This window comes from Thermobia domestica, chromosome 10 (genome assembly GCF_964235325.1).
Source record: "Thermobia domestica chromosome 10, izTheDome1.hap1.1, whole genome shotgun sequence".
NCBI classification, from domain to species: Eukaryota; Metazoa; Arthropoda; class Insecta; order Zygentoma; family Lepismatidae; genus Thermobia; species Thermobia domestica.
In genome coordinates, this window is record NC_137463.1 from 17,759,463 (window position 1) to 17,775,809 (window position 16,347).

At 34.9% G+C, this 16,347-nt stretch overlaps 1 protein-coding gene across 7 annotated transcripts in view; it reads right to left on the reverse strand.

The window, feature by feature from the left end:
* Positions 1-16,347, reverse strand: part of LOC145662330 (uncharacterized) — a 351,525-nt gene that overhangs the window by 113,611 nt on the left and 221,567 nt on the right. For all 7 annotated transcript variants that reach the window (XM_081727810.1, XM_081727808.1, XM_081727809.1 and 4 more), the window contains 3 exons: positions 14,690-14,946; positions 6,067-6,324; positions 1,207-1,540 (listed from right to left, as the gene is read on the reverse strand). In XM_081727810.1, the coding sequence (XP_081583936.1) occupies positions 1,207-1,540; positions 6,067-6,324; positions 14,690-14,946 (849 nt within the window). The remainder of the gene's footprint in view (positions 1-1,206; positions 1,541-6,066; positions 6,325-14,689; positions 14,947-16,347) is intronic.

Below are 16,347 nucleotides of genomic sequence, written 5' to 3' on the forward strand. Positions count from 1 at the left end.
CCAGTATTTTTTCAGGATTTTCTAAGAATGTCATAATCGTGGAAAGTAAATATAAAGCCTACTTCTTGACACTAGTATACAAAAAGGTTGACTGATCAAACATCAAGGAATCTTATAACTGTGAAATTACAAACACGAATACATTCAAAGAATGGTAATACAAGTGCACTACAACATAGTATATATCTATATCTATCTATCTATCTATCTATCTATCTATCTATCTATATATATATATATATATATATATATATATATATATATATATATATATATATATATATATATATATATATATATATATATATATATAAGGATTAACATATGAATGTATATTCTTCGCTTATATATCAAGAAACGATTAATATAATTAATAATGCTGTCTACAACGTTGAAAGATCGGCTCAACCAAGTACTAGAGTGCGCAACGAAACAGACAATTAGAAGTGCATTTCCTGAATATTTTTATTTAAGCGTGCGAATGAAATTAGTTATTCTAATTGTTAAACTGACTACAATTACACTAAAAGTTAAAAGGAATGCGAGTATCGTCTATGTATGATGATGTAATGCATGCTTTAATATAAATTTTATAATGCAAAATGAAGTCCGTATTATTTTAATGTACTGTAACTGCAAACACAAATAGCATGCATCAAAGCATTCAATAACCCACCCTTTCCTGTAGATACCGTAACAGCGCCATGAAGTTGACCCCATCACCAGCACACAAAGGAATGGAAAAGAAAATAAGACATGAAATTATTTTTCATGAAATAACTGAAAACCCTCGACTTATAGATGCTACATTGTATTAGTACATTTAAAGAAAAGAAGTGCACTTATAGTCTGCAACTATAAATTCCATAATTTTGGTTCTCATTTTAATTATTACTTAAATTTTTAAATGCTTCATTAGACAAAACAAAATGAAGTTTCACTGTTTTATATATATATAAACAAACACAAGCCACAAAGAATAACATCGTAGTCTCCAATCTGGTTCTACTGTTCTCCATTGAATTGAATAATGGAAAATTATTAAGTCACTCATACCTCTGTAATAAGCTTTTGAGTAGCTGTTTTACCAAAATAATTAACTTCCTAAAGTGCAACCACGATAATTTATAATAAATACTTCCAAACCAATTTTTGATTTAGAATTAAGTAATTGGTCAAGAAAAACAAAACGCCCAATTTCCTTACCTCTTCTTCTTCTTTTCTTTGGAAGCTCAAATGGTCGCGCAGGTTGCTCAAGATTCGCTGGATCATCGGTGTCGTATTGCGATCGAACTTGGATAGGTAGAATATTTCTGACGTTTAAATTCGGATATCGAGAGTGCGGGTCTAGAGTATAAGCGTTTAAGTTTTGATGCAAGTTTTCCGGAGTGGTCTGACGCAACAAGGTGTAGATCGATTCCCGTTCTGCCATCACTTCCAACGGAGTATACTGCCCACTGGCCCAACTTCGTATCGCCCAACAGGCATCTAAGGAACTAAGAAACCCACGCGCACAGCCAGAACCCGTTGGCCAAAAAGGCTGTAAAAACAAAAGTAAATTTAGTTATGTAACATTTGATTCTTTTATCATAAACATAAATTTCATTATATTTTTATATAATAAATTATTATGGTATATTTAGTATAAGATTGTCAATTTGATAAATATTAGTTCAATGTAAAATACATCTGGATACATAAAATTCTAATTTAAGTGACGCATAACTAGGTAGACAAACCGATGTATTTCAAGTTAACTGTTATAGGTAGTTATGTGCATAACTGTAAGTTGTTTCTGTCATTGTTAGGAGTATTTCTGTCACCATTACGAGTATGTGTGCCACCGTTAGGAGTATACCTGCTACTGTTAGAAGTATGTGGTCACCGTTAGCGATGTGTCACTGTTTGAAGTACGTCTGTTACTCTTAGCAGTATGTCTGTCACTGTTAATGAGTATGTGTGTCATCATTAGAGACATATCTGTGTTAGGAGTACGCCTGTCACTATTAGAGAGTATGTATGTCATCATTAGATGTTTGTCACTATTAGGAGTATGTGTGTCATAGTTAGGATTATGTCTGTCATTGTTAGGAGTATGCCTGTCATTGTTAGGAGTATGTCCCACCATTAGGAGTATGTCTGTCACTATTAATGAGTATGTGTTTCATCGTTACGAGCATGTCTGTCACTGTTAGGAGTACGCTTGTCATTGTTCGGGAATATGTGTGCCATCGTTAGGAGTATGTGTGTCATCGTTAGGAATATGTCTATCACTGTTAGGAGTATGTGTGTCACCTAAGAAGTATGCCTGTCACTGTTAGGAGTACGCCTATAATTGTTAGAAGTATTTCTGTCACTGTTAGGAATATGTCTGTCACTATTAGGATTATGTCCGTCAGGGAGTATGTGTTACCGTTAGGAGAACACAAACAACCATAGATACAATCTTCTATTTCAGGGCGCAAAATTTCAGCCAGACGCACCCGCCAATCCAAAAATGATGGTCGCCAGTATCTCTCACGTACAAATTATGAGGCAAACATTTCGATTGAGGGTGGGAAAGGAGGGGCGAGTGAAACAGACACTGCGCAGCTCTGTGAGTTTAGTCAGAAAGCATTCCTACTGAACACTGGTTGCCAAACTCTAAAATTTTAGTCGCCAGTGTCGACCTGGCGACCGGAAATTTTGCACCCTGTTCTACTTAAGAGTGTATTTCCTTTACATATACAGTACATAAATAAATAAAAGTCTTTTCTAACCGAATAAAAACTACCAATTATTATTGGACATGAACGATCTACTTTTTTAGCGCCATTAAAATTAGTTTTTGTTTTTCAGTTTTTCCTTTAAAAAAAACTACGCATGGGAATCTATCCTCAAGCATGTCAGTTAGTTCACTTCAATGTTATCTATCGACTGATATATTTATCAACTTCGGACATTCCATTAGTCACACAGAAATTATGAATGTTGGCTGTATCTCATTAATCAAACGCTGTACTCTCCTAATGAAGGGCTTAATGAAGGTATACTTCAATATCAGTGGCGTGGTACCCTTACAGCATTAATATTTAGGTTTTACAAGGAAATTAGTTTTTCCCGATTTTCTCAAAAACTGCGCATGAGCTTTTACACTCACCCATATCATCTTGTTTAGGATAATGAGATCTATCGATCGGTATAGTATCACTTTTGATTGTGCTTTAACTCTAACATTGCAGAATTAACTTCCCTTCTTCTGACGACGAATTTTGAGGAAGCATAAAACATATCGGTTTGTCAGGAAAACTTGCAAGGTAAGTCTTTCATTTATTCTTATTGATTCTACTTTCCTATTTGATTATTGGTGCACTTTACCTTAATAAGTTTTTAAACCTATAATGGAACTATTTAGTTAAATAATCGTTAATAACATACAACTGTTAGGGTACTTATTATTTAAATACAAATCAAATACGTTTTGTTACTCATATTCCGCCTTCTCCAGAATCGTTTTGACGTATGATTAGTATCACACTAAAGGCCTAACTACTGCAGAGAACATGTTAGTCGAACTCTTTAGTATGGCACTAATCACGCGTCAGAACGGCTCTGCATAAGGATCATTATGTTCTTCTAATCATCCTATGATTAACTATACTGGTTCGTTGATTTGGAGCTTAGTGTTCGGTTTAGCACCAAGGCTATATGAGATATGGATCGACAGCTTAAGTGAAATTCAAACGACATGAGCTCCAATCCAGAATCGAACCCCGCTCTCCCTTTATTGTGCTCTTTTATATTATTAAGACTGCTTTATACACATTTTCTACAATTTCATATATATAAATAAATAAATCATCTTTCTGTTAAAAAAATGAATTCTGTACCAATTTCCGTGTACTTGTGAATATGTAAAACAAATATATTGTCTCGATAAATTATTATTTTTAAAATATTGTCTTGCAATAGACGAATAATGTATTTTTTTACGCACACATAAAACTCTTGGTAAGTAATATCCATACTGCCAACTGCAAAACGACTAAAGAGAAGATCTAATTTGAATCAGTCATTTGAGAAACACCTCATGTCCATTTCTGGCCAAAATTGAGTTAGACATATTAAATTGTTGGTGAGGGCTAGACACATCCAATACGCATAGAACAACTCACCTCCACTTAGTAACCATGGTGATGGCGCATTAGAAAATATCCATTCCTTTGAGAAACACTTCATCTCCTGGAAATGTGTTGTTTCTCAAATGACAAATGCTCCAGGGAACGCTAAGCCAGGTCATATCATAAAGGCTATTGTCGACCACATAGCCTCTTTTCCCCAGAAAGAAGCCCATTACACCAGCAGGTCTTACAAATACTTGAACGCTAACCTTAATGTAAGAATTATGTGGCAACTTTTCAAAGAAAAACATCCAGACTTGAGTGTTGATTACAAGATTTATTTGAAAATATTTCATGAGTATTTTGACCTAGCTTTTGGGAGGCCTCAGATTGATTCTTGTTGTAAATGTGAGGAACTGTCTAGTCAAAATAAAAAGTCCATCTTTAAATGATGTAGCTAAAAGAGTTTATGTTGCAGAACTCCTTGTGCATAAAAAGAGATCACAAAAGATTTGTAAAGCCATTGAAAATATTAGACAAAAGTGTTTAACGGATGAAAAAGTAGGTGGGATCTCCATGGACTTTATGCAAAACCTTCAACTTCCTCAAATACCAGTTCAAGAAATATTTTACTTACGGCAGTTGACAGTGAATGTTTTTAATATTCATGATGTTGCAACCAATAAAGCCAAGTTTTATGTATATCATGAGGGCTTAGCTAAGAAGGGGCCAAAAGAAATTTGTTCATTTTTAGTTGATTATATCATGAAGTTCTTGATGCTGGTGTTAGGCATCTTCATGTTTTTTCCGATAGTACACCTGGACAAAACAAAAGCACCGTGGTTGTGCGGTTTTTTCTTGCCCTAATAGAAACTGGCCGATTCGACAGTATTCATCACTAAGTTCCTATTCGAGGTCATTCGTACCTTCCGTGTGACCGCGACTTTAGTGTAACCAAACGAAAAATTAAAACAATTGACAAGATTTACACAGTAAAACAGTATGCTGAACTTATGCTGCACTCTGCTGCTATTCAGGACAAGTTCCTGGTGGAAATAGTAGAAAGTGAAAAAGTGAAGGATTTTAAATCATAGTTTGGTCAATATATATATATATATATATATATATATATATATATATATATATATATATATATATATATATATATATATATATATATATATATATATATATATATATATATATAATGTAATACCTACGGAGACTCAAGCAAGGAACATCCCAAAGGAAAACAAAATAAAATTCAACATTTCAACATTTATGGAGTTTCATTACTCTAATAAACATGTAGGCCAAGTTAAAGTAAAAAACTTTATTGGTGGACTCAATAAACAAACTTTTGACTTGAAAAAACCGGGAACTGGTTTACCAGAGCTTCCAAAACTCAGTGCCTACCCGCAAAAATGTGTACCTATCAACATCAACATCAACATAATCAATGATCTCAAGAAAGTTGAAGCCTATATATCTGCAGACATTGTTGGTGAATTTTATTCAAAAATTTATGACTGGCCAACTATTGATATGGATGACATTGAACTGTTTTAAGAAACAATGTTTGGAAAATGTGTATAAATTATTTGAAAAAGAAAATACTGATTTTTATTAATAATTTGAATTGTTTTACCTTTTATTTCATACCCGATAACATATCGTTTAGTCAGTCATTTGAGAAACAACACATCTCCAACAACGTTTATAATTTTTTTTAAATATCAAAATAAAAATAATAAAATTTTATTTTCGTAGAATTAGCTTACCAAATCCCTATAGAAACATATAAAAATTTCAAAAAATATGATGTTAAATTATGGAAAAACTTTTTTTTTTTTTTTTTTTTTTTTGATTTCCCGAAAGTTTACTTTTTTGGATATGAGGTGTTACTCAAATGACCGATTCATTTGTAACGAATGTTCTATAGTAAGTATGGAATATAACAGTTTACCTCTAAAAGGCTGTCTCCAACAAGTGTCATCAGTAATTTGTGGCCTTTTCTCTCCACAACACGACTAGCATTTTCGGCAGCATACATTGATGTGAAATCGAACATCGCTATATCTGGTTGTCCGTAATGGTTAACAGCAAAATCTAACTGAGGAAGTTGGTAATCAGTAGAAAAATCGGCAGCTTCTCTTGCATATTCTTGGAGCTTTTCTTTATTTACATTTTCAGGCGCTAAAAGTTTAGCAGTATCTGCATAATCCTACAATGAAACAAAGATAAAACATTTTAATATAATACATCAACATATCAAAGCAAATATATTAGCATAAATGTAACTTTTTCCTCTCAGTTTTGACTTCGAAAAGAGCTAACGGCTCTTAAGATATTTGAAATTGGTGCCAGCAAAGAGTCAGTTCATAGCTGAAATTTAGGACACATTTAAGTTTAATACCGTACAGAATATGGGTTACTTTATCGATAATGAAATGTAGGAAAACTTTACAGCACACATGAAACAACATCCTGATGTCACAAAAACTAGATGACCTCAGGAACAAAGTTGGCTTACTGTAGAAAATTTTTGTCCAAGTGACACGTATATTCAACTTCATTTAGCTATATCATATGTTATCATGTACTATTGATTATAAGGACAATTACGATCTAATAATTAAAACAACCCTTTTTGTCTTTTAAACTTACAATATTCTTTTCTTTTCTGTTACATGACAATATATGCTATGTTAAAATTTAAACGTACAGTAACCTATTTTCCAGCGTTTAGCCTATTTCAAAATTACTTTTCAAGCGGCGTCCCGAACATGTGCTTGCAAAATGCAGAGTAATAAAAACTTCGGTACGGCTCTGCCATCTATGGAGTTTTCTTCATACTTTAAACAGGTTTAAATGCTTACTACAAGGTGAAAACAAAACACACAACGGAGAATTTCTTAACTTCTCTCGCTTTTCCAGAATACTTTTTTTGAAATTTTCTCTTATATATAATTAGCTATATAGACTTTATCATGCTGATGGAAAAACAAATACCAACGAAACGTGCCAACGATGACTCATAAATAATACATAAGGATAATGAATAATATAAAAAGAAATACAACGTATTTCATTATGAACTTACAGAACAATTACCCAATAAGAATTCCTGCACAAAACAAGAAATTAAACGTCTTTCTTGAAACTTTAATCTGTAACTTTATTCATATTAAAGTTTCGTCATATATGGAAGGCAAATGTCATCCTGAAACACCCATCGAAAAAGGGTGGATGGTATGTACAGTCTCGTTTCAAAAAATTTAATTACCCACCTTAACTTAGGTCATATTCTGGCAACTGTTCGTAAAAAAATTCTAATACTTTCATTTCGAATAAAGGTCTCAATTAGTCAAAGAAATTCCACATTTGTTTGATTTTATTTCAACTGTAGGTAAGCAGGGCCGGCCATAGACAATCATCCGCCCCTTCCCTTTTCCAAAAAGAACAGATCTTAAAAGCCATGATTTTAAGTATACTACCCCATCATAAACAACGAAGAAGGAAAGTTAACTCGCACTCAGAAAGGCATAGACACTACAAATACAATCTCGCCGTGTCTGTTTTTTTCTTTAACAATAATCTATCATGTTTATGAAAGATAAAGCAAACATATACCTGAAGAGGAAAGATGGTAATTATTTTAATGGAATTTTATATCGACTTCAATCTCAATATATCATTTGCAATTCCAGTGCAACTAGCTCTTTTATCTTTATTTCTTGATTTTACTTCTACATCTGTTAAAATTAAAATTTAAATTAAAAAAGAAAAACACTTGTTTCCACCTTCAATGATAAGGAACTTAAGACTAGTTTTCATATCAAAACTGTGATAACTAACTAAATGGAACTGGTGTTCGCTACTCTTTGGGAATTGAGTTCTTGTAGTTGACAACAAACAAGCAATTAGTGCTGGGATTTGTTTGACCATTTACTTGTTAAACAAACCAGTTTAAGGTCGCATGAAGCACTGTCCATGTGACCTTAAATTAATGCGACCTAAAATGATTTATGAATGTAGTACTGAAATAGGTCAGCTTATTAAATTTAACTACCATCACCATGAAGTCTGCTTTCAACAAGAAATATTTATTTTATATCATATACTTATGACAGATTTTGCCGCCCCGTGCAAATGCACATGTTGCACATGTGGTAGAACCGGGCCTGTAGGTAAGAGTTCACGACGTATCAAAGAGAAGTGGATGACCAGGTTTTGTTTTAACTAGACTGTGTATATAAAAACTGGTTTCGGTATATTAACGACATATCTTTAGAAAAAAAAAAATCAATAGTATTATGTGATTCTTTTCACTTCTTTCAACGCTTTATTTCCTCATCAATACTGCGCAATGTTATTTTAGTCTTCTTAGCTCCACGCTCGTTCACAATGATCTTTATTTTCCTGTTTTCGAGCTTCTTTACTTCCTTCTTTCTCTCATCGTTGATTTGTTGCTTCTGCAAAACGAGTACGAGCTTTCGTGCATAATGAATCAAGGATTTCCTTAAGGGTAGTTTCTCACGGCCACCAGAATAAGCTACTGAATCGAACAAGTCTGCGTGCTGCTGAACTTTGTCCTTTTAAATTATCTATTACACATTCCGCATTGGTTGAAAATTTTCTTTCTAGTTTTGAATTTCCATGAGAGAAAATCCAAAAACATTTTAACATTTCTTAAATCATTGTACTTTAAAGTACCCAAATTATTTAGCTAAAAGCCATGCAAACGCCGAATAGTTCTAGAATACTAACTTGTAATATATTTACAATTTTGATTCGAACAAATCTCTTTAACTGTCTCTCAACTCTATCTATCCTACTGCTACCTAACCAAACTAGTTGTACTAAAAGAGACTTCATGCGATTCACTCCAGCATCAGACCCTACAGAAACATAAAGATTCAAATACGAAAGAGTTCTTAGTCAATTTATAATTTAAAGGTGATTTCTAAGAAAGTTAGGAAATAATTTCTGTAGACAGTTTCTGCATTTTAGCGAAAATTCAGTGTCAAAAGCCGTTACTGGTTGACATGTCTTAAATGTAGTACTGCAGCAAAATCAATGCCAACAATTTTCACAAGATGATGATTTTTCTCATTTTTCACTTCAATTCATATACAAGAACTCGAAGAACTTAAAGCTTCTGATTTTACAAACTTTTGAATTTCATTTTTATCATAGTCTATAAGTGTTGTAAAGAAAGTGACTGAGAAGATGAGAGGAGCGTCAGTCTGAAAATTCAGTAAGGAAAGGTTATACTTCAGAAGCAAGTGCTTTAAAAAAAATGTTATGTTTAGGAATACACATTTTATCTTCTTCCAACATACTTGACACGACGTGATACCTCGAAGAGCTGGGAACTTCTTTATCCTTCCTAACACCTCGAATATTGCAATGTACCAGTATTACAACTCACGTTGAATTACTACAGAAGCCGACAACAGACCACCAACACCACCTACAGTTACATGACAAGAGAGCAGCAGCGCCACCGCTGCCCGCAGTGCCTATATAATGAAGAGAATTCAACGGATAGTCACCCGTCTGCGATTGGTCACCCCTCATCTAACTTACCTGGAACTCTAGGAGAAACCCAACCTAAAAGCCTCTAGTTTGCTGCGGAACTCTAGTATTCCCTTCCTCCCGCCTTAGCTTGCACGGAGCTCTGTGACTCTTAAATCCCCTCACTGCTTGCTTCGGAGCATTGGGGTTTCCTACAATCAACTTAGCTTCCCCAGAGCTCTGTAGAGATCCTGCCTCAAGGCTGCAAGGTGCTGATCTACCCTTTTGATACCTTGCATTAGAGAAAGTTATATTGTAGTATTTCTGTAAATACTGTTGTACTAGGTATTATATTAGAAAATTTTATAATAAAAACCGGTAGTGGGAGTCGATTCCGGAACACTAATTTACTCTACATAGCTCTACCTTCCCCTATAAAGGGAAGAACTTTATAATATACAACAGAAGATACGGATAAATGTCAATAGCTTCTTGAGCAACACTATTATTTTCAAGCCAATTCAGAATAAAACTTCACTGGAAAAGGTTGAGTTTCTATAGTGAATGTACTCGGCACGGCATACTGGAAAATCCTTAAATAAGTCATATTGAGATCTTAGAAATTCAACGATTCTCCAGTCCGTGACCTCAACTCAGGGTTTGAAAAAACCTGGGCTTTTTTGAAAAAGCCCAACCCACCTGGGCCCATATGGGTTTTTTCGGGTATTTTTGGGTTTAATTCGGTTTTTTCGGGTTTAATCAGGTTTTTTAGAAAATATTTCAATGTCTCTGGGGTAAAAGTGTTAAAATGTGATTTATATTTCAAGATTGTCATTGTCACAACTTGCAACAATTTTCTACTCACTGCTGTTTTGAAAAAAATGGCCGCTATGTTGAAATTTTACATTCGATAGCTGAGAAAATCTATACAGCAAATTTAGCATATCTCGTGCTTCCACCGTCAAAATTTCAACTTAAAAGACTGAAAATTTCGCTTCGCAGCGTGGATACTCGCTGGTTTGAAAAAGTGGCCGCCATTTTGATATTTTACGTTGGTATGCCGCCAAAATATATACAAGAAATTTACAGTCTCTCATGCATGTACTCTAAAAATTTTAACTTACAAGGCCGAAAGTTGTACCCTGTAGAGTGTGTGGTAGAGACACACAAACGAGTTTATTTTGTGTTTAACGTCCTTTTCAGCAGCGAGGCTATATGAGACGGGACCTACTGATTAACGTGGAATCCGAACCACATGAGCTCCCTCCGGGAAGCAAACCCGGGTCTCACGCCGAAGACGCGTACACTAACCGCATAGCCATTAAGAAGTTCGGCAGACAAACGAACAAATGTAGATCAAGTCATCCAGAAGCCTGACAGACGTTCGCCAAATATGAACACCAAAAGGGGTCTATTAATTTAAAACAAAGATACAATTCATGTTGTATGAAATAAATAAATGTTTTAAAGAGTCTTATACGAAATTAAGATCTTCCAGCGTAAATAAACCTGCCATATTTTCTCCATGAGAATACGGGACACCTCAGATCCCCCCCCCCCTCAACTTTCCAACACAATACAATGGACTGTAGTCTGATTATGAACAAAAGTATAATGGGCCGCAGTGGTTCAGTGATAGAGTGTTCACCTCCAGTGCATGGGGTTCTTAATTCGATCCCAGCTCGCGCCAAGTGAGCTTTGTGGTGGACAAACACCTTGTGCGTGGGTTTTCTCGGGATTCTCACGTTTTCTCCCACTTTCTTCACTCCGTCATTTCATTCATTTCTCATCATCACTGTCACCTTGAGCATAGCAAGCATAACCGTGAGACTAAAACTAAAAGATTTCATTATAGTTAATTTTTTTTAAGAATATAATAGGCGAAAATTCACTAAGCAGCAGCTGCTTTTCTCTGTTCGTACCCTGCAATTAATTGTACAGACTGAAGATGCGTAAAAACTTAAGATGTTATTTAAACCAGTAGTACAATCTACCTTCAATATTTTTCGCGCGTTTAGCAATATTTATTTACATGGCTGTATTTGCCAAAATTACGTTCGTCAGTTTAATCTGATGAAAAGCTGATTTTTCTCCTTGTGTCTTGTGTAATTGTCAGGACCAGATTTACATTTTTCTAAGACATGGACCAAAGCACAATTCTGTGCCCCTAGCCTCTGAAAAAGATTATAGTTCTTGTTAACTTATCTAATGTGTTTCTGGAGAAAAGGCAGTGGCGGCTGGTACTATATGTTGCATGGTTGTGCAACCGGATATGTTTTTTAATACTACAGATATTTAAAAGTATTAAAGTAGTGTATCAGTAAAAAATAAACCTTTGCTCTTGAGCGCAAAACAGTATTGATGAATTTCTAAAAAAAATAAATTTAAAAAAACTGAAAGAAAAAGAGTGATTTACAAATCCAGTGGCAGAGAGCGTTGCAACTGGAAGCAGTAACATTGAGCATATGGCAGCGAGCTCCTATCTCTTAACATGAGGAAGTGGATTTATTCTTGCGTCGCTGCTATCCTCCCGTATACCTTTTTTCCAGTTGCTATTTCGTTTTCAACTGGTATACAACAGTCAGCTTCTGTAGTAGTTACGAATTCCTCCGTTTGGCAGCGCTTGACTCAATTGATAGGTTGAGTGAGATATAGACGCTTGGAAGAAAGAAGTCATTTACCAAACAGAAACTCGCAAAATTACAAATACGAGTCTGGTGGTAGCAGGGGCGGATCCAGGCTGAATGTTTGGGGAAGGGCGGTCGTTCGAAGTCAATAGATTTTATTTTACATTTATAATACAAAAGTAAAAATTCTTGGGATAGATTTTATTTTTAAAATAAAAATATCCTATTCTGGAGAGAGTGGGGGGTGGAGGCGATCGAGTCTCGAAGAAGAAAATGTCTTACCACTGGTCTAATTCCTAGCTCTGTGTCGTTCGCGCACATGATTCGGTGTTCGACTTCCGGCGGAGAGCATAAAAATTAATCTCAAATCGTTCACTTTCAATACTCATCTGTCTTCTTTAGTCTAAATTCCTGAAATGTTAAACTTTTTTTTTTCATTTTCATAGAAGTTTTGTATATAAATAGTGTATAAACTTACATTGATAGTGGTTGTTTGAAAGCTTAATATTTTCTGAATATTTTTTGGATAAGATTCAAGAATACTGGGGGAGGGGAACACTTGCGCGTAACTACATACCTTTGATATTGCAAGATTGCAACCGGTGCTTCTACAGACCACGAACCGCTACTGAGAAAAGGTCAGTCATCTTCACTGTGTTTGTAAATGTAGAAACACTCAAAGCCATCCTTTGTTTTTTTTTAATGTTCCGGAGAGTATCCGAGTTTCAAGTGCAATGGAAAAAGTAGCATTGCAAATTTCGCTTGCTATCAAGTCGAACAGGGTGGTGTAGTAACTTTCTTGAAACTGTTATATGCAACAGCGTACTGTTCATTCACTAATATCATGATTCCCAGCCAATGTCAGAATTTTTTGTTTTTCACTTTTCGAATAAGCTGATATTGATAGCAGAAATGGAACGGAGTTAAAATACGGGACATTTTCCTGTACCGACTAAATTTACGGGGATGCGGGACACTCGGGACCCAAAACGGGACTGTCCCGTTTTTTACGGGACGTATGGCAGGCTTAAGCGTAAAATAAATAGTTTTATTGTTGAAGTATTCATTTCCGATTCTTCTGCGTTTAATTCGGGAATTTCCCGACACTTCTTTAACGGCGTGTACATCAAAACTTCCACTAGTACGGAAATTTAAACTCTGCACTTGAAATAGTAAGCGTTACATAGTCTTCGGAACCTCGAGCAAATAAGCTTCTTAAATTTGACAAGAATTTTTACGCTATTGCTGGTGTTACTTCTACAGAATGCTTATTTGAAGAGTAGCAACAAATGACTGAACTAAACTGTTATTGTTGGAAAACCAAATTTTAGTTGAAGAAACTTCTGTTTTATATCAAAGGTAAGAAATAATACTAATAGTTTTACTAATGTATTTACATATGTACTATTAGTACCGGCACCTATGACCTTAAACCCGTCAAACGTATGAGTGATAATGTTCCTCGGTGTCGCCAAGTCGACGAGCATAGTATTCACGGAAAATATTTTCTAAAGTACAAAATTGCTTATTTTCCTCCAAATAGGCTGTAAGTATAATCCATACATTAATTTGTTCTATAACTATCTCAAGATAAGGTATTTTTTTAAAAATTCATTTAGTGCATTCAGAACTTTATAAAGGTCTTATGTTGAATGTTGTTGTATACCTTAACGTGAAAGCCTCTAATTCGCCCAAGGAAAGTCTAAAATCTGATAGAAATCACTTACAATGTTATCACCTTAGTTGTACCAATAATATACTAACAAATAGGTCAAAAACCCAGGTGGGTTTTAAAGTGGGTTTTTTCAGGCGGGTTTTTTTCGGGCTGGGCCCACATGGGCAAACCCTGCCTCAACTGCATCCTTAAATGCTTGATGCAAAGTAAGTAACCACAGCATCCTGTATTAAGCATCACAAGGTCACTTGGCGACGTCTTGATATCTGACTTGACGATATGCAGAAATGTAAAGTTTACATTGGGGCCATACATTGAAACTTTTTTTTACGTTCACGGATGAAAAGGCCTCTTTGAAAGCAAATTTTTTAAAGATCGGAAACTATAGGACGCCCGATGTCATATAACGTGCATATTTGCCTTTTCACGGTACTCCAGAATCGCACATTTATATTCATCTGCTTCTTTTGAAGTACTTTATTATGAGATTCATCAAAACCCACAATATAGTAATTACTCCTGTAACAACCGAACTAATTCACTTCTAAGTATGGTAACAGCCTATAAACAGAAGTCTGTGCTATTTTGTCATGTTCAAGCTGCATTTTCCCGGCACTTTCACTGTCTGGGAACATAAATTTGAATACATCTTTAACCATCTTTCGAAATTTCCAATTTCTGCAAAATCTATATTAGATTTTCAATAATAATCACACGTTCATACAAATTAAATAAAATAACAATTATAATAAAATTATGTTACTTACAACAAGAATTACTCCTTTATTAAGAAGACTGTGTTTCTTCGCAGTCATAACAAAATAATGCGTTTGATCTTTATAATAAACTATATTTTCTAAGTCGATTCCCGTTGCTGAATAGAGATCTTTAAAAAATTTTTGGTTGAAAATGAAGGCAACCCCACTGATTTCTTGCACTCTGGCTTCTGCTTCTGAGTGTCGGTTGATGAAGTTTGCAGTTATTGCAATAGCAAGCTTACCACGAAATTCCTTCCTCTTGAAACCTTTAAACAAAAATAGATTAATTTATTAAAACCACAAAAATAATAATAATTAAAATTATATCTAAAGCTATTAATGTAAATTTATGTTATCTATTAAGTTCATAAATATAATTTGAATCCGATTGAGTCATAGTATACTTTCGTTAAAACTACCTTCAGGTTACGATAATACTGGATTATGGGATGATGACTTTGGATTATGGTTGAAATACATATCTGAAGTTTCAAAGAAAGAAAGAAAGAAAGAAAAAAAAATGAAATGAAATCTTTAAGTTTTCGTCCCACGTTTATGCCGATTAGGCTAAAGGAGACGGTGATTATGAGAAATGAATGAAATGGTGGAATGCAGAAAGTGGGCGGGAAACGGGAGAACCCCGAGAAAACCCACGAGCACGGTGTTTGTCCACCACAAAGTCCACACGGCGCACGCTGGGATCGAACCAGGAACCCCAAGCATCGGAGGTGAACGCTCTACCACTGAGCCACCGAGTTTTAACTCTTTATGACCACAATATAAGTACACAATTACTTAATCGCCTTCGAAGTTGGCATCTTCGAAATACACACATTTGTTCCACCGCTCCTGTGATTGGTAGGAACACCGACGGAAGTCCTCTTTTAGTATCTTCCGAAATTCAGCCGTCGCCTTAATTTCGATCTCTTCTGCGTTGGCGAAACGGAAAATGCCCATTTCTTAGCTTTGGGAAGAGCCAAGCATCCGATGGTGCTAAACTGCATTTAAGGCTATCTAAGTCTCTGAATCAGATTTTCCCCAATTTCCACATGAACTTGATGTTTGCACGTTGCTCGATCTATGAAATTGCGCCGACTGATTACTACACACTCCTGCGTTCAGTTACACTACTCGCACACTGCCTGTTATGACGTGTTAATATTTGTCCCATTCATAATTAGGCAACCTAAGGACTGTACTGTACAAGATTCATTACGACTGCATCACAAATTCCAAAACTACAACAGCATTCTGGGAACTTCTTGGCTGCCCCTCGTATCTCTTCATCTTATTAAATTGCATAATCTATCCTGTTTGACTTTCAACTATAATGTAATATGTAATTCTCCTAGATTTAATTTCCTCTTTTTTGAACTAATGTTTTGTATAAGAGCACTTCAACAGAAGACTTTGAGGACCACTTTGAGAAACGCTGAGCTAACGTACCACAATAAATAAATAAATAACGATAAAAACTTAGATTTTTTTTTTTTAAATCGTATTTTCAATCGACGTCTTACGTTTATCTAGAAGAAACATACCCTTTCAATATATACGCTGGTTTACAATTAAACCAATTTATGCGCATACAAAAATAACCACTCACAACTGGTTATTCCTTTGCGCTTTTCTTGCTCGCAAAAGTTTGTTATATCTTTTGTCAGTTG